This window comes from Echiichthys vipera, assembly GCF_963691815.1.
Source record: "Echiichthys vipera genome assembly, chromosome: 5".
In the NCBI taxonomy this organism is placed as follows: Eukaryota; Metazoa; Chordata; class Actinopteri; order Perciformes; family Trachinidae; genus Echiichthys; species Echiichthys vipera.
Genome location: NC_139830.1, coordinates 19,899,774 through 19,924,943, shown reverse-complemented (window position 1 = coordinate 19,924,943; position 25,170 = coordinate 19,899,774). Strand labels below are relative to the sequence as shown.

General features: G+C 38.7%; 3 protein-coding genes across 4 annotated transcripts; 2 read left to right on the top strand and 1 right to left on the bottom strand.

Moving 5' to 3' along the window:
* Window positions 1-1,189: 1,189 nt before the first annotated feature.
* Window positions 1,190-6,453, top strand: vps26b (VPS26, retromer complex component B). The gene is made up of 6 exons (XM_083913599.1): window positions 1,190-1,824; window positions 3,027-3,183; window positions 3,333-3,497; window positions 3,982-4,157; window positions 4,262-4,404; window positions 5,368-6,453. Exons 1-6 carry the CDS (start codon window positions 1,602-1,604, stop codon window positions 5,503-5,505), a joined length of 1,002 nt encoding a protein of 333 aa, XP_083769725.1. The 5' UTR covers window positions 1,190-1,601; the 3' UTR covers window positions 5,506-6,453.
* A 1,933-nt stretch (window positions 6,454-8,386) lies between these two features.
* On the bottom strand, window positions 8,387-13,380 carry thyn1 (thymocyte nuclear protein 1). 2 transcript variants are annotated; one of them, XM_083914521.1, is made up of 8 exons: window positions 13,340-13,380; window positions 11,225-11,283; window positions 10,979-11,142; window positions 10,823-10,891; window positions 9,007-9,099; window positions 8,819-8,914; window positions 8,591-8,741; window positions 8,387-8,503 (listed from the first exon to the last, which is right to left on the bottom strand). In XM_083914521.1, exons 2-8 carry the CDS (start codon window positions 11,271-11,273, stop codon window positions 8,457-8,459), a joined length of 669 nt encoding a protein of 222 aa, XP_083770647.1. In that variant the 5' UTR covers window positions 11,274-11,283; window positions 13,340-13,380; the 3' UTR covers window positions 8,387-8,456. The 2 variants fall into 2 exon arrangements, with proteins under 2 accessions (XP_083770647.1, XP_083770648.1); XM_083914522.1 differs by lacking the exon at window positions 10,823-10,891.
* A 1,921-nt stretch (window positions 13,381-15,301) lies between these two features.
* On the top strand, window positions 15,302-24,479 carry acad8 (acyl-CoA dehydrogenase family, member 8). The gene is made up of 11 exons (XM_083913780.1): window positions 15,302-15,432; window positions 18,668-18,768; window positions 19,077-19,246; window positions 19,799-19,908; window positions 20,023-20,099; window positions 20,212-20,349; window positions 20,473-20,608; window positions 21,408-21,505; window positions 21,592-21,744; window positions 21,830-21,932; window positions 22,066-24,479. Exons 1-11 carry the CDS (start codon window positions 15,315-15,317, stop codon window positions 22,119-22,121), a joined length of 1,260 nt encoding a protein of 419 aa, XP_083769906.1. The 5' UTR covers window positions 15,302-15,314; the 3' UTR covers window positions 22,122-24,479.
* Window positions 24,480-25,170: the final 691 nt, after the last annotated feature.

Sequence of the window (25,170 nt, the reverse complement as noted above, 5' to 3'; positions counted from 1 at the left end):
TATAAGTGACCTTCTGTGCTTTACTAATTATTTTGAGTATTGGACATATTGTCCAGTTTTGACTCAGTATTTAATGTACATAAATACATAATTTTTTTTATTGTTTAATTTTCATACATTGCACTCCATACATTATTGTAAATACTGCAATAAAACTGTTTGTGGGAAATAAATTGACAGTATTTACCGTTCAGTGTGTATCTGCAGTGTTGAGCCTGTCACTTCAAACATTAGTGTCATTGATTTGTGTAAGAACTCAGGAACTGTTGTAAAATGTCCACTGTTTATTTGATATTAATGCTATATGTTCATGTTATTTTGTTACTATTAAATATGTTTGAACTGTAACTGTTGTAGAGACTGAAATGTTTCACGTGTTTTATTATAGTGTATTGTCAGATTGATTTTGAGAAAGGACTAAAAAATAATCATACAGCGGCAGGAGACAAGAGAAATGTGAGAAAACATATTAATACTTTTGCTAAACTTGTAGCCTAACTGTTTGACGATTAACATTTTTGTTGTGCTACTGCAAAGATAAAGTTGTTCTTAACTACATAGTCTTAAATATGAAATGAAACAGAAATGGCAATTTAAAGCGTTCTGTCATTACCATGTGTCTCATTCTGTGGTGGAAGAAGCATTCTAATATTTTATTGGGAAAAGTAGCTATACCACATTGTAAAAATACTTCACAGTAGTGTTCATATGTTTGTATGTAAGTGGAGTGAAATGTACAGTATTTCCCTCTGAATTGTATTACAAGAGTATAAATAAAAGTAGAAGATAATTAACATACTCATAAAGTAATATACACCATTGCTCTCTAAAAATATAAGTACAATACAGTACAGTAACCAATACCAGGACAGTTAACAAAAACATAAATGTTAATATTTGGAATTTGGATTTTTAACTATTTGTTAATAGATGTTTGCTGTATGTACATATGATCCTAAATTACTGACTACTGTGGATTTGGTTCCCAGGGGGTTTGAGTAAATAAACTTAGTTTGCTTTTACCATTGGTCTTATTTACAATTAGGATCATGTCACCTCTGGTACAACGTAAGCTGCAATACATTTGAATGTGAAAAAGAGGCCTCACTTCCGGTTTGGAGCAACAGCCCCAGGTTTTATTTTGAAAAACTCCACCCGGAAGTAGTTAACCCAGTGCAGGTGGCGTACATCCTGATCATTTGACAACACCGTCTTTTCTTACAGAAAACAAACATGTAATATATATATTCACACGGCAACAATTGTGTCCATTCCCGGATCAGCGTAGTTTGAGGCCGGTGTAGACTATTTACTGGAGACATTAAGGTCCTCAAGAAAATAGGAAAGGCTAATTTGCTGATGGACGTGTTATTGTGCGTTTTTGTTGCACCGTCGTATTGCTATTTTGCGTCGTCGGTATGGACATGTAGCTAATGTGAAGTTTCCTGTAAGATATCGTCGACTTTCTCCATGTTTTATAGTGTTTTTAGTGCTCCCAGAGGGAACTGAGCTCGCACACCCGGCAGGCCTTATTGTGTGTTTGTGTTTCCTACTTTGAAACATCAGATAAGAGGTTACACAGCATACACTTACACGTTACCATGAGTTTCTTTAGTTTTGGACAAAGTGCAGAAATTGACGTGGTCCTGAATGACGCCGAGACGAGGAAGAAGGCTGAACACAAGACTGAAGATGGAAAGAAAGACAAGTACTTTCTTTTCTATGACGGCGAGACTGTCAGTGGAAAGGTGAATGTCACACTGAAGAACCCCGGGAAGAGGCTGGAGCACCAGGGCATCAAAATTGAATTTGTTGGACAAATAGGTAGGTTAAACATATTAACTTGCACCACAGAGCCATTTTACATATTATGTTAACCAGTGGTTTCACACAGTGCATAACTACAGTACACCCTAGCCTCTTAATACAGCCATGGTTAATGCCCGTTTCATGGTATTATGGCCATTGTTAGGGACTGTAAACAAATGGTTGGTGTGGGGAGTGGGGGCTGAATATTATATTTTAACTTGACCCTAACTTTGTTGTGCAGTTGTGCTCTTTGTCAAAGGGGAGGATCCAAAAAAATATCAGGGAGGGCCTCTAATAGGACTAAGCATTCACTTCCCTCTGAAAAGATAGTCTTTTAACAAAAATTAGCACTTTTCTGAAGATATCTTTTAAAACAGTACTCAATTTGGTGACGTTACACAACATAAAAAAGACTGCCCAGCTCTTGAAGATATATTTAATGTGAAAACACAAGCAAAACTAAATATATATACACATGATATTTTGTGTGATGCTATAAAATATTGGAAAGAACCATCTAAGTGAGGAGATATGTCATTTCAGCTACCAACTTGGGAAATAAGTACAACAACATAACAAAATAGGGAGAAGAGTCTGTAAGGATTCTGTCAAACAAACAGCTGGGTTTTACAAATATTGCAGAGTATTTATTTCATTATTATTGTTATATATTTATTATATATTTTTAGATCAGACTAATGGTAATACATGGGAGGCATAAACTAGGGCTAGGCCCCCTCCAGTGTTATCAGTATTATCCAAAACTAAGAGGAAAATAGCAACTCTTGGCTTCCCCACAATATCTCAAAGTACAACTAAGCACTGAATACATGTTTCTTATGAATAGTTATGTTTCTAATGAATAGTTAAAAGCGGTACTCCAGTTTAAACCTTAAAATGTTATGATAATACTTTCCACATGACCAATGGTGTAAATATGAGTTGATTTAGCAATTGGAAGAATTATAATACAGTTAATACAGAATTCACATAGCAAATGCCTAGCTTTGATTAAAAAAGTATCCCCGTACATCAGTCCTTAACTTGCAACCATAAAATGCACCAATCATAAGATGAATGAATAACTTAAAGACTCTGTATTAGGGCATTTAAATGTATCAATAACATCAGCACATTTGTTCTTATTACTGGGTAAATATTGTGCACAAGCTGGCGTCTCTCATTTTACTTTTGTTGATAACTTCTTGCTTTTCTAGAGCTGTATTACGACAGAGGAAACCATCATGAGTTCGTTTCCCTGGTGAAAGATCTTGCAAGGCCAGGTGAAATAACTCAATCGCAGACCTTCGACTTTGAGTTCACTCATGTTGAAAAACCTTATGAGTCCTACACAGGCCAGAACGTCAAGCTAAGGTAAGATTGATCATTTACTCCTCTTTATAAGCAGTGAAATGAGTGACTGTAAGTCTTTAAGCTTTAACTTTTAAACTGAGCCTTCTAATGCCGGATGTTGCCTGTGGTTACCTTTCATTATTTTCAGTCTCTCTTTGTTCCGTTTGCAGATATTTCCTTCGTGCCACGGTGATCAGAAGACTAAATGACATCAGTAAAGAGATGGACATTGTGGTCCACACATTGAGCACCTACCCCGAACTCAACTCTTCCATTAAAATGGAAGTTGGAATTGAGGATTGTCTCCACATTGAGTTTGAGTACAACAAATCCAAGTAAGACAAGTTGCTGCAGCAAACTATTATGTTTAATTAATGATTCATCTGTACACATTTTTTGTTAATAATTTTAATCTATATAATTTCATATTTATACATATATATATATATATATGTGTGTATATATATGTATAAACAGTCAATATAAAATACAATGTCACAGTGCTTAAACAGACATCTCCTACTTGCCTGTTCTACCAAAAACACAAAACTAATCATATCAGTATCCCTACAATGATATAAAATAGCAAGAAAGCTTTATCATTTTTTGTGCCATTTTTGCTTAATTAACGATTTCCTGTCGATTAACTGATTAAATGATTAATCATTTTAGCTGTAATGGTGTTATTTCATGCTGTCCAATGGGGGTGTAAAATGTCCAATGAGAAACAATCAAATACTATTCTGTTTGAAACAAATACTAGTGCTCAGTCACTTAACTACTCGTTTTCTACTCATGTCTTGATTGGTCCTCTGACAGGTACCATCTGAAAGATGTAATTGTGGGAAAAATCTATTTCCTCCTGGTGAGGATTAAGATTAAACACATGGAGATTGACATCATTAAACGTGAGACAACGGGCACCGGCCCAAGTGTATACCATGAAAACGACACCATCGCCAAGTACGAGATCATGGATGGAGCTCCAGTCAGAGGTAAACAACCCTCTTTCATAATTCCAGTCAGTTATGTTATTCCAAAAACATCTTCTCATTTAACTTATATCATTCATCCTCTAACAATGTATTAAATATTGCAGGAGAGTCCATTCCCATTCGGCTGTTTCTGGCCGGTTATGATTTGACGCCCACCATGCGAGACATCAACAAGAAGTTCTCTGTGCGCTACTACCTGAACCTGGTGCTGATCGACGAGGAGGAGAGACGCTACTTCAAACAGCAGGTAGTCTACTGACAAAACATCAAATCAATGTAAATGTAATGTAAATATAGTTACATTTTTGCTGCAGAAAACCAGGTTACTATAACATAATACCCCTGGCTGGGTTTTGTTGAGGTTCTCAAGCGTTTGTATCGAATGTATAGAAGAGAAACATTCAACACAGTAAAATTGCTGGTCAAATGCCAGCTGTGTCTCAATTCCATTCTACTGTATGAACATACTACTTGTATGTAGTTTAAGTATTGGGCTGTCATCAGTGCCATGCACAGACATTTTGGGGGGCCGAAAAATCATCATACAACAATACATTGAATCGACAGTAGGTGATTACTCCAGCCACACATTTCCAGAGAATCGATGCTTTTTGAATGACTGCCCCTCAGCTTTTTTGGGATATAATATATCCTTTCTTATTCACCCTTATCCTCCTTACTACTCGAAGGCCTGATCCAGGATAAAAGAGAGCTGCTACCCTGGGCTGTCTGTTGTAGCTCCTTTTCTTTCTTTTTTTTAGCCTTTCCTTTCTTGGTATTGTGTTAAAATAGGCAAATGAGCAAAATCAATGTTGTGCATGGTAATAAAGGGTTCATTTCCCAAAAAATAGATATGTGTCGCAATTACAACAGTAAGCCTCTCCAGACTGTAACTGTCAGTGGCCCAACTCTTAAGTAGGCTACCCTATATGTACTTTTCTACAGATACATATAAATGGGCTATTCGTCATGTGGCTATATTTTAATGAAAATTAGAAGGGCACTCAGAGATTGCAGACCTCCGCCAAGGCCATGTCCTATCTTGCAATGTTAACGAAAGTGAGAAATATTTGGTGCATCCACCCCATGATTCGGATCTGCTCCAAAATGTAATGGGTTCTTTCTTTCGGTGCCATGTTTTTATTAGAAATGGGTCCACTTGAAGTCTAAAAACCTCCAAACCCTTCCTTTTCTCCAACCCTCCCTGCAGGAAATCACACTGTGGAGGAAAGGGGACGTGGTGAGAAAGAGCATGTCTCATCAGGCGGCCATCGCCTCTCAGAGATTTGAAGGCTCGGCTGCTTCAGAGAGCGCGCTCGAACAGGCTGCGAAGGAGGAGAGCGGGTAGAGGATAGCCGCAGCCCTCAAGTCTCCTCTCACAAGACTCAGCAGCGTCTGCGTCAGAGGTTACCTGTCAACTGTACAACATCTGGTGAAGCAGCTGTTTTTATTTGTAGCCGCTACTGGTGAAGGGAGGAAGAAGGGAGAACAACATACAGTAATACATACAGTATGTGAACAATGAATCAGTTTGCATGAGGCATTCGAAGTGGCTTCAGGCTGCTGGTCTTGTCCCTCATCATTAACGCATTTTTCTTTTCTTTATGGGAATCAAACTAATCACCTGTCGCAATGTCCACTGTGTTAAAACCTCTCATGTGATATTATAGAACTTTTATGCCTTCTGTTGGTTATTCTAATTAATGCTTTTTGGGATAAATTAATTTCTAATCTCTTAAATAATCCAACTGAACTGTCATGACTTTTCAGAAGTGTATCTCAAACATTCCATCTTTAACAAACGCATTCCTAACACTGTTATAAGGTCAAGAAGTCTGAGATAACTTTGCACTGCTTTATCTTGTTGAATACATTTTTCTCTGCGTTTGCACAAAAAAATAATGGAAGGGGAAACTTTCCTTTTTGAGCAAGAGGGCTTAAGTATTATCCCACGTTTTTGTTTTCATCTGTAAATAAGACCAGCTAAAACCTTTTATCCTGTTCCAGCTTGTGTACATCGATTATACAGTACATGATGCCACAGTATGACCTGTCATGTTCATATGCTTTGCCTCGGCATTCCACTGGTGTTAGGAAAGGGTGTTTGTATTAAGGTCTGATAGAATAAAGTCCTGTGTCATCTTTATTAGAGACTTGAAAGTTGTGCCTAAGTGTATCAAAATGAAATCCTCCTGCGTCTTTAACATAACTTTAGTCTTTTAACCAGAGAAAGTTACAGTAGAACTATCTATCTTTTGCAAAATGCTAATTAATATTCCTTGTCCCCAGAAGTCAAATAAATTGATGCCAAACGGAAAAAAAACCCTCAGACTTGGTTGTTTTACAGAAATATAAAGTGTTCGACAGACACAATAAACACTACATGAAACCTGCACATCAAAATGACTGCATCCTACTTACACTGCCATGTTTATTGAGTCATGTGACAGCTTTGAGAGGGTAATGCAGGCAGTATTTCTTCACGTTTTTTTAAATCCATGTGGATCCTTGGCGTCAAAGAGGCAAAATGATTGGTCCAACAAAGCAGCCTGTAATGCAATTTTCCTCATCACTTCCTGTCGCGGAACCGACAACAATATACTGAACTTTAATAAAAGTTTGGTCATTAGTGCGTGAGGCAAACAAGTCCGTCATCAGCACCTTTCATAATGGCAGATCTGTGTGAGGACACCACTGAGTGCTACTAAAAGGTCCGTCTGTATTTCTTTGATTTAATAATTAACCACAATGAATACACAGCAAATAAAGTTGGTCAGCCAGTTTGCAACAAAATTGTCAGTATAGGAACAGTTACTTTTTTATCGTTCAGAATTTGATAGAATATCCGCTGTGGCTATACCACTGCTGTACTAGAATGTTTTTTTAATAACCAAGGCACTTCAACCAAAACCTTTATTTAAAAAACAAACAGTGAGCACCGTTACCAAAGGTTGAATATGGAGAATGAGCAGAACACCGCCGTCGAGTCGGGTTGCCCGGTTCGTTGCTGCGGAACTCCTTTATCTCAGTCCATGGAGTGAATGCTTGGCCTATATTGACTCTCATTTTGCCTGTCTCCGGTCACTCAGCTGCAGGATTGGCAAACTCCACTTCACCCAGTGCCAGCCTACAGTAGCTGCGCCGAACAACAGACAACCCTGGCAACCCACAATGCGCAACGTTATTGGCTGGTACAATGTAAACAGAACGTGACAGAATTGTCAAACCCGTCAAGATTTTTTTAAATATTAATTCATACTAAAAAGATTTTTTTTATGAAAAAGCAGTACTTTCATTCTGTAACCCTCAAAACGCCCCATGGGTGTATTTTTTTTTTTTTTAAATATAGATTTTAATGAAAGTCGCTCTAAGGTGACTAAAACCCTGTGACAGTAGGTCCAGATGATGGCCAAAGGGATGAACCTCTCAGTCATTGCAAGATAGGTTGGGCATTCCAAGTCTGTGATTTCAAGAATATTGGACTTTACAAGGGCACAAATTAATTTAAATCCCTCAAAAAGGCCGGTCATCCACATAAAACAAGTGCACGAGAGGACAGGATTATGGGAAGACTCAATGGGAAATCGGTTCAACACTGCAGCTGGAGTTGCTCTCCAGTTCAGTGCTAAACAGGGCAAGGATCTGTCTCTGCACACAGTGTCTTGTCATTCAAGACAATTTGGACTAAAAGCCCACTCTGCAGTGACCAAACCTCTCAACAGGAAGAATGAAAAGGCGAGACTTGCCTTTGCTGAAGAGCATGTTGTGTGAACTGAGGAGAACTGGTCCAGAGTTTACTTCAGCAGCAGTGGTATAGCCACAGCAGATATTTTATTCAATTTTGAACAATAAAAAATAACAAGATTTCAGAATAAATCAAGTATTAATTCTCACTGGACGGCAGTGGACCTTTTTATGGAAATTTATGGTGAATTTTTATCTGGTATCATTTGCATTACCTGTCATTGGGTTCTGTAAAGAATGATCTCTTTTGCATTATCCGAAAATGTCCACAAAAAGTTGAATAATGGCAATAAAACACGGTCTCAAGCTGTTCTGTAGGCAAAGGGCAACCCCAGTTAACGATACTTGCTTATACATACAGTATATGTTATAGTTTATATACCGCTGCTCTTCTGTATCCAGACCCTGCAGTCTCTGTATCTTTCAGAGGTATAGCTAAAAACAGGATGTGAGCCATAATTTGATGAAAACCAGTTTAATAATATCAACAAGAAAAAAACACTGCAGTGATGCTTTATGATTTCACTGTCAAAAAGCATCAATTGGTCCAAATCCTCACAGAGGCTCTTTATCCTCCAAACTCAGGACAAAGTCAAACTCCTCTGCAGAGAAAAAGCAGAACAGGGGTTCATAACCAGCCCACCACTATACGCTGAAAGAAGACACAAAGTGAGAGTGTCTTCACTTACCCGTGGTTAGCGGCTGCACAGAGAGCCTGGCTCTTGTAAATAGCGACATGTCCTTCAGAGGCCCTCCTTTGGCTCGATGCTGCAGGTGGTACTTTTTCAGTTCAGACAGAGGAAGGAAACGCTTCATCATTCTTTGATACTGGACATCGACCTGAGAGAGAAGAAAACAAGGTCAACCTTCACGCTTTATTGTCAGTAATTGTACTTTTAATTCCTGAACACGTTTACCATGCTCCATTTGGGGTTGTCTGGTTTACTGTTTGCATCAAAATGCACATCTTTCTTGTCGAACTGAGTGTGGTCCACATAAGCTTCCTTCACAATCTAGAAAAATAAGTACAGCTGAGTAGCATGCATGTCTGTAGCTTTGTTGAAATCATTCGAATATCATCAGCAGGGGAATCAGAGTGACTTACTTTCATAATTCCTGCTATTCCTGGTTCCTTGCAGTTGCTGTGGTAAAAGAAAGCCATCTGGCCATCTTTCATTTGCCTCATGAAATTGCGTGCCTGCAGACGATGGGCAATTCACAGTAACATTCCCACAGATGATTTACACAAGGCAAAATGTCAAAAAGCCTTTTCGGAGGGGTGCATTGTTTAAAATGTAATCTTTACTTTATAGCTTGCATACAAACATGCAGTCTAAAGTGCTGCGCACACACACACACACACACACACACACACACACACACACACACACACACACACACACACACACACACACACACACACACACACACACACACACACACACACACACACACACACACACACACACACACACACACACACACACACACACACACACACACACACACACACACACACACACACACACACATATATATAGCTATTTCTAAAGCTTGTCATAACACTTGAATTACAATATGATGAAACATTACCAACCATGCCAAAAATAAACTGCCTACCCCAGGTTTAAGTAAGCTTATTATAAGCTCAACATTAACACCAAGTTAAACAATACAACCTTAAAGAGTTACAGCAGACTAAAATGTGTTTTTGAGCTGTAGACTAATTGCCATCAGGCTTTGGAATTCTGTTCAAGACACTTCACTGTCATTCGTTATATTAACGACATCTGGAACTCATACGTTATATTAACGTACCCAAATCACAGGTGTTATATTAACAGCCCCCCCCCCCCTCCCTTTTCACTGGACACTTTAACTTGCACAGTACCACCTGCACTGGTCATACAAATACAGTCACTTATATTTCATGTATATAATTCAATGCCATATGTTTAGTTTGCCTGTGTTCATGTTTATATTTATATAGGCACTGTCAAATCAAGTCAAATTCCTTGCAATGGAAATTGCCTGGCAATAAACCTGGTTCTGATTCTGATACAACCGTACTGTGATGAAACACATCAACATGAAGTTCGACTTTAATACTAAGTATAACGTATAAAGTTATGTAACGTAATGTTTGGCAGCACATGCCGTGTGACAAACGTAACTGTATCTAGCAAACATTATATTATTGCCAGCAATCGTAACATGTTTTGAGGGAGAGTGGATGCTGCTACGTATATAATAATAACTAATTATGTTTGAGTCAGAACTAAACATGGAGAGGCAGCGTTCAGTTTTTATGCTCAACATATCTGGAACAAACCTCCAGAAAGCTGCAGGTCTGCTGCAACTCTTAGCTCTTTTAAATCAAGACTGAAGACTTCTCTATTTGCCGCTGCTTTTCAGTAAACTGCACTGTAACTTCTGTAACTGTGACCATCTTTTATATGTTTTAAATTACCTTTTATGTGTTTAAAATGTATATATGTTTCATGTGTTATTTCTCCCAATGCTTTTAATATTTTATGTGAAGCACTTTGAATTACCTTGTTGTTGAATTGTGCTATACAAAACTTGCCTTGCCCAACTATAAGTTACAGTTCTGTCAAAATATTAAGGTTATATTATTTGCGTTGGTGTTATTGGTTGAGGTTGTGTGGCTTATCCAGAATACTGAACTATGAGCCATGCTATCCTATCCTGATGTACACAATTTATAGCATCTGTTTTCTCTAAGCTGGGGACCAAAAGTGTCAGACAGAAGAGGCGGGGTCCGAGCCTGGAGCTCTGAAGCTGGACCCTTCTAAAATGTGGCCTTAAAGCTGGATAAAATTGTCATTTTTTTGACAGAGCTGTCAGGTTACATCAGGAATAACCTTTTCAGGTAAATATCTTTCACGAGTCAGTACTACCTGATAATTGCGGACACCGTCCCAGCAGCCAGTCTGATCAGGCAAAGCCTTCAAATCCTCAATCCCGAACTGCACAAATAAGCCAGATGCATAAGAAAGGTGCAGCACACTCACATTTTCCCACAAACATCAGACTGTGCTGATGAGGCTCTGTACCTTCACGTCGATGCCATTCTCAAAGCGGCTCTCGGGCTCAGACTTCATCAGCCAGTGACTGTACTGTGGAGATTCTGAGCTCTCCGTATTTTTTCCGGACTTAACAGAAGCTGCAGCTTTCTTCTTACTGCCAGCTGTTTCACCATCATCATCATCACATGTTCCTATTGTTACAGCAATAATCATCGCGCATTTACAAATAACACACCAGAAAAGAAGTTTTATTCTGCGACTTAATGTGCTTACCTGAATTTGCTGTTTTTTTACTCACTCTGGCCCTTTTCTTTGGCGGCATCTCTTAAAGTCTATAAAGAAACATGTTAAACATCAAGTATCGTCCATAACAGGGTTGGGTCATATGACAATATATACCTTGATGCGGATATCAGATTATTTAGAATTCATATATATTTCATACTATTACTTTCGCTAGGAAAGAAGAAACATATCCATATTCTCCAGGACTATTAGTTATGATCTGAAGTAAACAGTAGGCTACACAAAATCACTTGATTGTAGATTGTAAGGCATCGTTTGAGCATTATAGAGAGGGGAAATATATTTTCTGGAAGGTCTAAAATGCAGCCGGAGAGAATTCATATCCCCTTATAACCTCTGCTTGGAAAAACATATATTCACCAAGGTTATCGGTTATGACCTGAAGTATATACAAAATAAAAGACTTGATCGTAGGGCGGATTCTTTGCATCACAGAGAGGGGATACCTTTCCAGGCAGGTTGAAAATGCAGTCTGACAGAATGTGGATTCCGCTCCAACGCCTGCTAGGATAGAACAATCATAACTAGGGTTGCCAACCGTCCCTTGAAAAACGGAAACGTCCCATTTTCAGAAACAAAAGTGTATGTGCCGTTGAGCTGAAAAGGGACGCACTTTGTACCATATTACTGTGAAAATCAAAAAGAGTATGTAAAATGTCAAAAGAATGAATGAGTAAATGGCGCCTTATAAGAACATTTACAGTAAACTTATTCTCAGCCTCTCCTGCTCTGCTATGATGAACCAGAATCCAGCTCATCTCATTGGTCGAGGTATTGTTGCTTGCAAAGAAGATACCAGAAGACAACAAAGCTTGGACATGGACGGCAGTGATGCCGACAGTATTTTATAGGTCTCGGGCCGTACATCTTCTAGCAGCAATGCAACTACTCCTCCGAGAAAAAAAAAGAAAAGAATGCAAAAACACTGAGAGGAACGGTTAGAAGAAAAACATGGGTGGAAAAAGTACACAACGTTGTGACCTTTTCCATAGCCCATGGTGGACTAACTGACCTAAAGTGACAGGCTTCCAGTGGTGGTCAGTGGGCACACAAGAAACATAAGGGACACCAAAACTAGGGGAACCCGAGACCAATTTATTGTCCACCAGGCAACGCCAGAGGCAGATATAGTATGTAAACAATGATTTTAACACTCAGGTTAAGGTTAATATGGGAAAGAACAATGAATGGCTGAATCGTATGGGGAAATATATAACAATATTATTTTCTGTGAAATAAGAAAGTACAATTGCTAGATGAGCACATTAAGTAGATAATTAATACATCAAACTAATACATAGATGAATAACAATAATTAATAATAATTATGAACTATTAAAGTAGAGCTCATTGTCACTAAATTATGAAATGTCTTGCTCAGAGTTTTACTTTGTGGCACTGAAAGACAAACAGCTGGTGGCTGCAGCAAGAGCTCAGAAGAAGGACAGAGGGAAAAACAAATACTACAGTCATGACCTTGGAGGCACAAGTGTTTTTTGTTTACAAGTTTTACTCAGACTTTGTTTGCACTTTCCTTGTTGCATTAACGTGTACTATGTTCTGCTCTGTGTTGTTTTATATAAATGTATACAGTTTTACTATAGGCAGGAAAGATATTCATTTTATTCTGTTAATTTTTGTTATTTGGAATAAAAAAATGCTGATAATGCATCTAATTCAATTCTGGTTTGAGTTAAATAGTAAAAAAAAAAAAAAAAATCGCTTCACATACAGAAAAAAAGGCTAAAAGATTCACTACAACAGGAAAAATGAAGGCAGCCGGCCCTGGTAATAAGGTGTCCCTGTTTGTTTTTCAGGGAGTTGGCAACCCTTACCATAACCTGTTGTTTTGCTGAATGAAAACCCCGTTTATAACAGTAACTTAAAGCTAACAAACAACCCGCATGTTGCTATTATGTTATGTCATTATGTCACTTTCAATCGGAGCATCCTCAGACACGGGTGGCGAACACAAACACGAGAAACGCGGGTAAAGTAAACGTGCCTCACAGTTTGAAAGTAAAGGACATATTCTAATGCAGACAGGTCGGTAGATAATCTCTGTGAGCGGAGGAATCATACCTGTCGGTACGCAGAGCTCCAGGTAACCGCCCTGTGAGCCGTAAAGGCCGCGAGAAAACCCACACGTGACAGCAACAAACTTATCGGTGCACTTGATTTCGATGCCAGCTCCTCCCGTCTGTCTCTGCATCCACAAGGGGCACAGGGAGCCCAGCACGGAAGACAGGCTCAATGAATAAAGAAATAATTACATGTAGAAATGAATGAATAAGTAACTAAATAAATCAATGGATGTGTACATCAATGAATAAAATGACACAAATTAATAAATACATAAATAAATGTTTAAGAAAATAGATAGATAGATTAGATAGATAGATAGATAGATAGATAGATAGATAGATAGATAGATAGATAGATAGATAGATAGATAGATAGATAGATGGATATATAGATGGATGGATGGATGGATGGATGGATAGATAGATAGATAGATAGATAGATAGATAGATAGATAGATAGATAGATAGATAGATAGATAGATAGATAGATAGATAGATAGATAGATGGATATATAGATGGATGGATGGATGGATGGATGGATAGATAGATAGATAGATAGATAGATAGATAGATAGATAGATAGATAGATAGATAGATAGATAGATAGATAGATAGATAGATAGATAGATGGATAGATGGATAGATAGATAGGTGGATAGGTAGATGGATAGATAAATAGATAGATAGATAGATAACTTTATTTATCCCCGAGGGGAAATAAGGTCATTGTAGCAGCGGCACAATACAGTCAGAAATAAAAAATATAAAATACAATATAAAATACAAAATCTAAACTGCAATAAGAGTACAGTATCGCAAATTTAAAACGCTATATTACAATATATAGAAAGAGACAGGATGTTAACTGAAATGAGGAAAATGGGATTGACAGAAATATCAGTATAGAGTATTTCAGAGTGTGGAGGGAAAGGAAAATCAATAAAAGTGGAGATGCATCAAAAGATTCAGTAGATAAAGAAAGAGTAGCACTTATTGTTGCAGAATTACACATAAAAGTAGGGAAGAGGATCAATAATGAAGTCTCACTGTACACAGGAGGATTTATTGCAATATTGGTACAGTGGGCCAAGGACACCAAGCCATTATGCACAGTTACTTGTTCAGATTCGAGTTCAGTGATACAAACTTAACAGCACAGCCATTAAGACCAGTAGACCAGATATTTTGATTGAAATACAACAAAAACTGTACAGAACTCAAAGGACGGGCCTATACAGTAATATTTGTATGGGATTCCAGCACACATTGGCAACAGACGAAAGAAATGGCAGAAAAGGTAGAAAAGGAGGTAACAAAAAGAAGTAAGATTGATTGAAGTATTAAGTAAAACTTTAAAGACATAATTAAGCAAAGACTGAAGGAAAGATGCAGAGTCCACAGGACAGTGGGTAGAACTAGATGTGCAGGCAAGAACAGAAGAGAGGAGACAGTAATATCAAGAATCAGATTTGGACACACTGGTCTGAACAGCGCACTCTTTTTTAATAATAGGCAGGCAAAATACAGGCAGATGTGAAAACTGTGGGAAAGAGGACAGAAGACAAGTGAGTAAAAAGAAGAAGTACATTTTGATTTAATAGATATTTTACAAAATAATTCAAATAAATGCTATCAAATTATATTGCATTTCCTCAAGGTAACTAATTTGTTTGGAAATATTTGGATTATAATGATTAATAATTGTAATATTAATAAAATAAAATTACATTATTAAAATTTATTTCATCATCATTTTATTTTTTTAATTGTATTTTAATGTATTTCTTTGTTAATATACCGTATGTTCTAAGGTTATTTGATTCACTTCACACTCCATACCAGTTGGTGGCGGTAATGCACCGAAAAGTTGTTTGCAAACCGACAAAAAAATAGAAAATAAAGAAGAGCACTACCACTACTCTGTTACGCCAAGCAGCCCGTGACATAAGGACACAGCACTACAGAGGTAAACATGGCGACTGTCGGAGCTCTGGGAAGAATGGCCAGACTGGGCTCCAGCCTCTGCAGGAACCGTCGTCTACTGACTAACAGCGGCCCGCCGAGACGAGGAATAGCCTCTTGTGTCGACCGTAAGTCTCAGAAAACGGCAGCTACACTCGTTAGTGTTGGTGTAGTTCAGATGCGTAGCGGACGCGGGGTACACGGGGGACGTGGCCCCCGAGCCCCCCCCCCCCCCAACTACTGTTCTCAATTCTATTTAAAAAAAAAAATCAGCTTTCACATATTTGTGTATCTTTACTATTGCAATAGACAGAGCAGGCAGAGAGCAGGCAGCATCACTGACCAAGGCTTCACAAGTGAGGATAGATTACAACTGACCAAGGACAGGTCTATAGGATGAGTTATACTGTACACGGGCCCTGCAGCCTCTGATTAATAATAAAAACGAATTATATTTAGACCTTTTTTGAGATATCACAAAACGTATACAGGATTAAAAAAAAGAAATTCAGGATATTGAAAGAATGTTAGAAAATAAGCAGCTGTAAAGCATAACTATTGCAACAGAAGAATAAGTTTAGAGCAAGTGAATGTTGTGTGATCCAGGATAAAGTCATAATATGCAGGGTTGCCCCCAGAAAAGTTGTTTGGCATGGTGGCAGGTGACCAACCGACATCTTCTTTGACTTTACTAGAACCATTTCGAATCCACATGAACTAGGAGTTATTGTAGAAAGTAACAGATGGATTTTCCATATATATATTAATTTGAAATAGAATATGCAATACAATTACCATGTTAAGTGACCTGTGTGTTATATATTTTTATTGAAATAGACATATTTGTTAAAAATGAATCAATCATGAATCAAAATGAGGCCCATTTAAACCGAGGTTCCCCCTGTAGCTTCCAAGCAGCTAGTTGACCAGTTTGTCCACCCAGGTTGGGATCCTGGAAGGTCCTGTATATAATTTTAGGGGAACAAACTTTTACAACACTCCATGCCAGTATTTCAAAAATGGGGGTTTGCCTCCTGGTTAAGTAGCCTAAAATTCCATTGAGGTTCTGAGCCTGTTGATCGCCAACTAGTGAAATCATCACAGATCCATTGATTTTGGTTGGATTTTGATCATTTCTTCTATCAAATGAGTATACTGTTTGGCAAAACGAATAGCATATTGACTGAAGTCATAACTTGTGGGAATAGCTGAGTGAAAAAAACGCTTATTTCTTTTTTGCATTAAATTGATGCAAAATCACGTAGAAATGCGTTTTAAGAGTTATTTATTTCAGTGGATATTGTCAGCACATGTGTTCTGTGTATCTGGAATGCAATTGCTGACCACCTACCCAACTCACTGATGATTTGAGGAGAGAAAAAAAGATAAAGGATGACAGAGTCTGAATGACATCGTTGAACAGGACTGAGCTTTGTTAAATAACACTGGAAAAATATGTTTGTTTTTAGCGTATTTGCCTTTGTTCAAAACACAAGACATTGTTTGCCCTTAACACGATGTATTTACATAAGCACTTAGCTGCTTGGGTCCACAAACAATTAGCCTGTCATAGGCCATATTTTATGGAGATAAATTAGTGCATAACTAATTTATAGTAGTAGAAAAGAGAAACACATGTGTAACAGTAAATTTGCAGTTGTAGAAAATTGTCACACGTATATATCAGTAAATTTGGATTCACACGGGAAAAAATGATTGAGCAGTTGCAAACTTATGTGGGAAAATATCCTGCGGGTGTGACACTAACTGTAAGCATCCAAATAAAAATGAATAAAGTGAAATTTGGACACAATGATACAAAGAACGGCTCACTAGTATGACTTGGTTTCCTTCGTTCATACTAAAGAGACGTTCAAAATAACTGGGTCACAACGTCCCATTACAATTTTAGTAAGATTTAAATCAAGATAGACATTAAAAACTAAAATGCAGAACTTGGCTTTTTAGATCCAGCCTGCAAAAAGTTAATCTTTTTACGTACATCTAGCAGGCTATTTTTTTTAACCAGTGTATTAACCTTAACTGCTCTCCCACACCCAACCTTGCAATCTTTTGAAAAAAACAAGATAAAGTAACGACACAGTACATTCAAAGTTTGTCATATTGAGGTACCTAGTCATTGTAACCTTTAGGATACAGTATATTTAAAAGCAACCATGCACATACTACACACATATATACAGTGGAGATCAAAATTCAAAAATCTAAACACATGATTAATACTTGATTTATTCTGAAATGTTGTTATTCTTAACTGTTCAGAATTTGATAGAATATCCGCTGTGGCTATAACACTGTGAAAAAAAAGTGAGCAAAATTAGAGAACACTTTCAGATAGCTCCCATTTATTGGTGTTAGTATGGCACCTGGTGACATTTTACTAAATTGTTGGACACACCATATTTCTCTGGAAGCTCTCCTGGTCACTTTGCAAGATGGCAAGCTGCTCTAAAGTGACCTAAACCCTGCGACAGCAGGTTTTCCGGATGAAGGCCAAAGGGATGACCCTCTCAGCCATCAGAGAGAGGTTGGGCGTTCCAAGTCTGTGATTTAAAGAATATTGAACATTAGGGACACAGATTCATTTAAGTCACTCAAAAAGGCCGGTAGTCTAAGTAAAACAAGTGCACGAGAGGACAGGAATGTAAAAAGACTCATTGGGGACTTGTTTCAACACTGCAGCTGGCGTTGCTCGCCAGTTCAGTGGTGAACAGGGCGAGGATCTGTCTCGGCACACAGTGTCTCACCGTTTGAGACTTTTTAGACTGAAAGCCCACTCTGCAGTGACCAAACCTCTCATCAGCAGAAAGAATAAAACAGACGAGACTTGCCTTTGCTGAGGAGCATGTTGTGTGGACAGAGGAGAACTGGTCCAGAGTGCACTTCAGTGATGAGAGCAAATTAAATTTATTTGGGTCTGATAGGAAACATTTTGTTGGGGGTGGTAGTGGGGAAAGACTGAACCCAAAGTGTGTAAAGAAGTCAGTTAAATTTCAAGGAGGAAGTGTCATGGTTTGGGGATGTTTTCTGCAGCTGGAGTTGGGCCTCTTGTACAGCTACATGGCAGGGTGAATGCAAATGTTTATGTGAACCTCCCTCAGCAACATGCAATACCTTCACTGCAACTGTCTCCCAAACAGCTGCAATTTTCATACAAAACAATGCCCCCTGTCACACTGCAAAACAGGTTAAGAAGTTCCTTGAAGCTAAGAATATTGGAACAATGAAATGGCCAGCCCAGAGTCCAGATCTAAACCGCATAGAGAATCCTATATATATATATATATATATATATATATATATATATCAGTGCATCATCACATATTTGCTCTTTGTTGACAGCTGCTCATGGACTCACGGATGAACAGAAGGAGTTTCAAAAAGTGGCCTTGGATTTTGCAGCCAATGAAATGACTCCACATATGGCAGAGTGGGACCAAAAGGTATGTCGGAGCATGTGTGCCTGAGTAAGAGTCTGTTGAAGATCTAGTTTCTGCATGGTGATGATGACAATCCCACATTCTATAATTGAGCTCTCATTCCTTGCGTTTTGAACTTTTTAACCGGAGGCACTTCTGCACCTACAGCAGCTGTGAATTACCCCAATGTCTTAGCAGCTTTTCTTTTATAGTCTTGAATGGGTCGGAAGCTAATACATGGTATGGTATATTACAATCATTCTTTGCCCAATCTGCTTAGTTATAACTTAACATCACCATCATGTATAGGTATATTTTCAATTGTTTCGCAGGAAATATTTCCAGTAGAGACCATGCGAAAGGCAGCACAGTTGGGGTTTGGTGGGATTTACGTTCACCCGGATGTTGGAGGATCAGGTCTTTCTCGACTGGACACGTCAGTCATCTTTGAGGCCTTATCCACGGGATGTGTCAGCACCACAGCTTACATCAGTATCCACAAGTATGAACCCCTGATATGGCAAATATGGCATGTACCTGCAGTTAAAATATGAACAAAAACAAAGATTATTAGGTTGCTTTTGCGTCAAAAGGATGGATTTCTTCAATAAATGTTGACTCTAGGCAGGCTGTATGAGGCCCACATAATCTAATTTACCATTAATTGCTAGTTTTGTGACTGAAAGGGTTAGTTACAGATCAATTTTGTGACACTGTTTGAATACATATAGTTACATTGTGTTTTTACTTTGGCTTTTGTGAAGCACTTTGTAACTTTGTTTTAAAAGGTGCTATAGAAATAAAACTTTATTGTTATAATCTTAAATAAGTCCAAACAACATATAATAGAAAACAGTTACGTTTGCCAATTTATCCGTACTGAAACATGATTTCAAATAATGGCAAACCAAGATGCATTTGGTACTTTGCTTTTTTATCTAGTGAACGTAAATAGGTATATAAATCCCATTGTGACCACTTTCCACTGAAATTATAAGTGTGGCATTTTCTATGCATTTACCTGTAAATTTGCAGAATGCTCCTTTCTTTGCAGCATGTGCGCCTGGATGATAGACACCTTCGGCAATACTGAGCAGAGGGAGAGGTTCTGTCCAGATCTCTGTTTGATGGAAAAGTTTGCTTCCTATTGTCTCACTGAACCAGGTGAGGCTTAGTGTAGAATAGAAGAAAAACTGTATTTATTTTGTTGCTCTATATGTGTGCGTATAATTTATTTAAAGACCAACCACACAATGAACCTGTGATCCATGATTCTAGGCAGCGGCAGTGATGCTGCTTCACTTCTGACCACTGCACAGCTGAGAGGTGACCATTACATCTTGAATGGTTCTAAGGTAATTTCATACCCGTCTATACTCACGTGATGTTGTATGAATGTAAAATACTTCGCTTCGAAAGAGACAACATTGAGCCAGAAGCATGTCTTGTTTCTCCATGACTTTTCAGGCTTTCATCAGTGGAGGAGGAGACACAGATGTTTATGTTGTGATGTGCAGAACCGGAGGTAAAGGAGCAAAAGGCATCTCTTGTTTGGTGATAGAGAAAGGAACCCCAGGCCTCAGTTTTGGCAAAAAAGAAAAGAAGGTAGAGTCCATTGGTGTTGGATTGTTGAATTTAATTATTGTTGCTCTGTAGGTAGTGTTTGCAGTTAACCACTAGATGGCAGAAGTAAGTCACTCAACTATTCCCCCCCAATTTGCTCTCCAGGTGGGTTGGAACTCCCAGCCGACCAGGGCGGTGATTTTTGAGGATTGTGCCGTTCCAGTGAACAACCGGCTCGGTGAAGAAGGACAAGGATTCAGCATGGCCATGAAAGGCCTGAACGGAGGCAGAATTAATATTGGTGAGGAAAAAAAAAAGCTATCAACAAGTAGCTACCCCTTTTTTCTACCCAAATGTATTCTCATAGCCAAAGAAAATATTTGCAATCACCCCTATAATGTAAATTATTAAATCAAAATATAGATGTTCAAATTTGTCAATGATAGTGAGTCAGTTTTCTAAACCTGTTATCAACACATTTGTGACTATTGTTTAAAAATAAGTGGAGACTTGAGCTGATTCAATGTGAATGTTTTTGGAGGCTGACATTAAAAGCACCATACTCGATTTTCCGAACATTAATATAGCCGCAAACAAATATTTGCTATGTAAAGACATAGTGGAGCAATGGGGTCCTGAGCAGAGAATGAAGTCACTCTCCCTATGTGTGTGTGTGTGTTGTAATCCGAGTTTCTCTGTTGTTTGTTGTGATGTTCATGTTCATGTGCATGTGGTTGTGAAATAAACATTATTTCACATATTGGGGTGAGAGCTGTGTGGAGGCAATCCCAGCCCACTTTTTTTCTTCTTCAGTTTTTTGAGTAGAGCGCCTTTTTAAAGGGAGTCTATGCAACTTTTCCAAGAGGAAATAACCCATTCTTACTTTTTATGTTAAAAATTGCCATACATAAGCAGTAAAACACATATTTGCTCATAAATTCAATACACTCAACCTTATTTAATCTAGTAGCCATGGCAACGTGTGTAACTGACTAGCTGTATGATGACCTACTGTTCTTATATTTCTTGTTGCAAAAAGTGTCTCTTGCTTTAAGGGAAAAAAAGTTTCCAGGTGATTGATAACTGTTCTCTTGAAACAGCATCCTGTTCTCTTGGGGCGGCACATGCCTGTGTACAGCTAGCGAGGGACCATCTGTTAGTGCGCAAGCAGTTTGGAGAAACACTCTCCAACAACCAGGTAAGTAGCTCATACAAGGATCCAAAGTATTAAGTCAGTGGTCTTGCTAAGGATAACAAGTATTCTCTCCCTGTCTGTGTTTGTAGTTTCTTCAGTTCAAACTGGCAGAAATGGCCACCAACTTAGTTGCGTCTCGCCTTCTGGTGCGTGAAGCTGCGACAGCGCTGCAGGAGAACCGGCCTGATGCCGTGTCCCTCTGCTCCATGGCCAAACTCTTTGCCACGGATGAGTGCTTTAATGTGAGTTACACCGAGTAATAATACCGGTATTCATTTTCCCCAAAAAAATTGCACATATTTTACTTGTTCTGTTCTTACTCAACAGATCTGCAATCAAGCTCTTCAGATGCATGGTGGGTACGGTTACCTCAAAGACTACGCAGTGCAGCAGTTTGTCCGGGACATCAGAGTCCATCAGATTCTAGAGGGTGAGCTCACTCTGCTTGTCTTGTGAATCCAATTTTTAAGAAGATTAATTTCCTTATATTTAAATCAGCTTGGTTTTCTAAACAATACAGTTTGTGTGTGACTCTTTTTTTTTCTCCTTTTGTTTACCTAAAGGCACAAATGAGGTGATGAGGATGATAATTTCTCGCAATCTGCTGACAGAGTCATGATAAATCGTTTCCCCTGGATCTTCGAGTGACTTCAGTGGTGACCATATTGTTATGGTCTTCATCTATGGTTTGTTACTGTGTGACTACTTTCCTGAAACACCCTCTACCACTTCATAGCTTTTCTAAGTGTCAAATATAATTGGAGGATTTGGGGTAAACTGGTTATAAGGGGTGGAAGATATGACGACATTCGATTGTGAAGCTGTTCTTTGGCCTAAATTCTCCGTTTTACAGTAGACATTTTCTCTCTAGGGCCATAGTTTAACATAGGGAAATACTTTGGTTGTACTGGTCAGAAAAAAAAGTAAAAGTAGTTTGTTTTTCAGTAACATTTAGTTTCTTATGAAGCTGCTGGTGTGGATACAAAGTTATAAAGGATCCTTTCCATTAGGCTTGAATACCCGGAATGAGGCGGGTCTATCTCGCCAAAATGCCCCTAATTTGCATGTGAATCGCTCGAGTTTTCTAACCCTGTGGGAGAGCAAGGCTGTGTTTCCCCCTGAGAGAAGCCTGGTTGCTGATTAAATGTGGCTCTCAGTGGGATGTGATGTGTGGTAGAACAGACGCCACAACAACACAGCGAAGTAGAGTAGACACTTATCCAGGGGTGTAGTAGAACATAGTGCAGAAAATGATCTTTGCATGGGCTTGTTAAAATGTGTGCTGCAGCGGGCGGGTGGATTCTGACCTGTGGTCCTTTGCTGCATGCTCTTTCTCCCTTTTTCACACACGCACACAAATTTTGAAGGTGGAGTTTTTTTGTTACTTGAAAATACACTCACTAGCCACTTTATTGGGTACATCTTGCTAGTACAGGGTTGGACTTCAGAACTGCTTTAATCCTTCGTGGCATAGATTCAACAAGGTACTGGAAACATTCCTCAGAGAGTTTGGTCCATATTGACATGACAGCATCACACATTTGCTGCAGATTTGTCAGCTGCACATCCCTGATGTGAACCTCCCGTTCCACCACTTCCCAAAGGTGCTCTATTGGATTGAGATCTGGTGACTGTGGATGCCATTTGAGTACAGTGAACTCATTGTTCAAGATGTTCAAGAAACCAGTCTGAGAAGATTTGCGCTTTATTACATAGTATGTTATCCTGCTGGAAGTAGCCATCAGAAGATGGGTACACTGGTCATTAAGGGATGGACATGGTCAGCAACAATACTCAGGTAGGCTGTGGCGTTGACACGATGCTCAATTGGTACTAATGGGCCCAAAGTGTGCCAAGAAAATATCCCTCACACCATTACACTTCCAGCCTGAACCGTTGATACAAGGCAGGATGGATCCATGCTTTCATGTTGTTGACACCAAATTCTGAGACTCATCAGACACGGCAACGTTTTTTCCAATCTTCTATTGTCCAGTTTTGGTGAGCCTGTGCGAATTCTAGCCTCAGTTTCCTGTTCTTAGCTGACAGGAGTGCACCCGGTGTGGTCTTCTGCTGCTGAAGCCCATCCGCCTCAAGGTTCTACGTGTTGTGCGTTCACAGATGCTCTCCTGCATTCCTCGGTTGTAACAAGTGGTTATTTGAGTTACTGTTACCTTTCTATCAGCTCGAACCAGTCTGGCCATTCTCCTCTGACCTCTGGCAGAACTGCCGCTCACTGGATATTTTCTCTTTTTCGAACCATTCTCTGTAAACCCTAGAGATGGTTATGCATAAAAAACCCAGTAGATCAGTAGTTTCTGAAATACTCAGACCAGCCCTCATGCCACGTTCAAAGTCACTTAAATCACCTTTCTTCCCCATTCTGATGCTCGGTTTGAACTGCAGCAGATCGTCTTCACCATGTCTACATGCCTGAATGCATTGAGTTGCTGCCATGTGATTGGCCGATTAGAAATTTGCATTAACGACCAGTTGGATAGGTGTACCTAATAAAGTGGCTGGTGAGGGTTAGTTGATGTAAATATTTCGAGCAACAAGACAAAGCCACCAGCGATCAAAACACATTGAGTGTGATAAGTCACCTCCAGAGTCTCGTAAATCCCTCCCTTACTTTGTAATGGCAACACAGCGAGTTTGAGGACTTTTGAGAGGGTGTGCCCTGCAACTTTCCGAGCGGCCACATTTTACCCCAATGGAAATATGGCTAGTCTTGTTTTCTATTTAAAAAAAAGAAAAAAAAAAAAAAAAAAGAAAAGCTGCTCTTTACAACCATTTAATTCAGTTTGTGAAAATAGTTTGAGTTTTTTTTTTTCTTCCCATTGTTCAAAATTATTTTACACTAATTTCAGTGTATATCACACGATCGATATAACATGCAGTCTCAGCCTCTCTGTGCCTAAAGTGACCTTTTAGATCTGTATTTTAACTGTATCGTTACCCTTTGTGACTAGTGAACTGCTGCAGATACATTTTTGGGTTGTGTATTGTGGGTTATGTATTGAAAATCACAATGTAAATTCTGTTGATCACTCTAAATAAAATAATCTCAGTATTTATAAAAAAGGAATCCGCTGTTTTACTGGAGCTCTGAATCCCACGTTTACATGTTATTTTATATGAAATGTTTGCAGGAGGGATTACGTCTTTATAGGTGAAGTGATTATAAGATACTAAAACAATCCAGAACACTTTATTGAAAAAAAAAAGATTCACAACTGCTTTAAAAGTGTGAAATGTAGCCTCAATAACTCACTGCCGCTTTATTTTTTTTACAAGAAAACAAAACCAGACCATCAGCTGGAAGGTCATCGACTAATGGCCTCATATGTTTACAGTAATTATATCAAGTTATACCAAGCACCTTTGAACAAAATGGTTTGAAACCATCAACTTCAACATGTTGTACTCACTATTTTGATTACATTCCAACTACTGTTAACAGGCAATACACTCAAATGTTCTCTCAGCAGACATCAGTGTCATGAAAACACTGATCTTGTTCCAGTAGGTTAAGTAAAACAACTCTTACGTGAACACAAGTGAACGTGGGTCAAAGAAAGCGAGAAAGACCAAGCTGAATACCTGAATTGTGATTTTGAACTAGTGCAGTTAGCCTGAGATGTGACCTCGCACAGCCACACAAACGC

Coding starts and splice junctions, on each gene's coding strand:
- vps26b (XM_083913599.1), top strand. CDS start 1,602: ATGAGTTTCTTTAGTTTTGGACAAAGTGCAGAAATTGACGTGGTCCTG. Junction 1,825..3,026: donor TGAATTTGTTGGACAAATAG/GTAGGTTAAACA, acceptor TTGCTTTTCTAG/AGCTGTATTACGACAGAGGA. Junction 4,158..4,261: donor GGATGGAGCTCCAGTCAGAG/GTAAACAACCCT, acceptor TAAATATTGCAG/GAGAGTCCATTCCCATTCGG.
- thyn1 (XM_083914521.1), bottom strand. CDS start 11,273: ATGCCGCCAAAGAAAAGGGCCAGAGTGAGTAAAAAAACAGCAAATTCA. Junction 9,100..10,822: donor ACGGTGTCCGCAATTATCAG/GTAGTACTGACT, acceptor CATCGTCTGCAG/GCACGCAATTTCATGAGGCA. Junction 8,742..8,818: donor ACAACCCCAAATGGAGCATG/GTAAACGTGTTC, acceptor CTTCTCTCTCAG/GTCGATGTCCAGTATCAAAG.
- acad8 (XM_083913780.1), top strand. CDS start 15,315: ATGGCGACTGTCGGAGCTCTGGGAAGAATGGCCAGACTGGGCTCCAGC. Junction 15,433..18,667: donor AATAGCCTCTTGTGTCGACC/GTAAGTCTCAGA, acceptor CTTTGTTGACAG/CTGCTCATGGACTCACGGAT. Junction 20,100..20,211: donor ACATCTTGAATGGTTCTAAG/GTAATTTCATAC, acceptor ATGACTTTTCAG/GCTTTCATCAGTGGAGGAGG.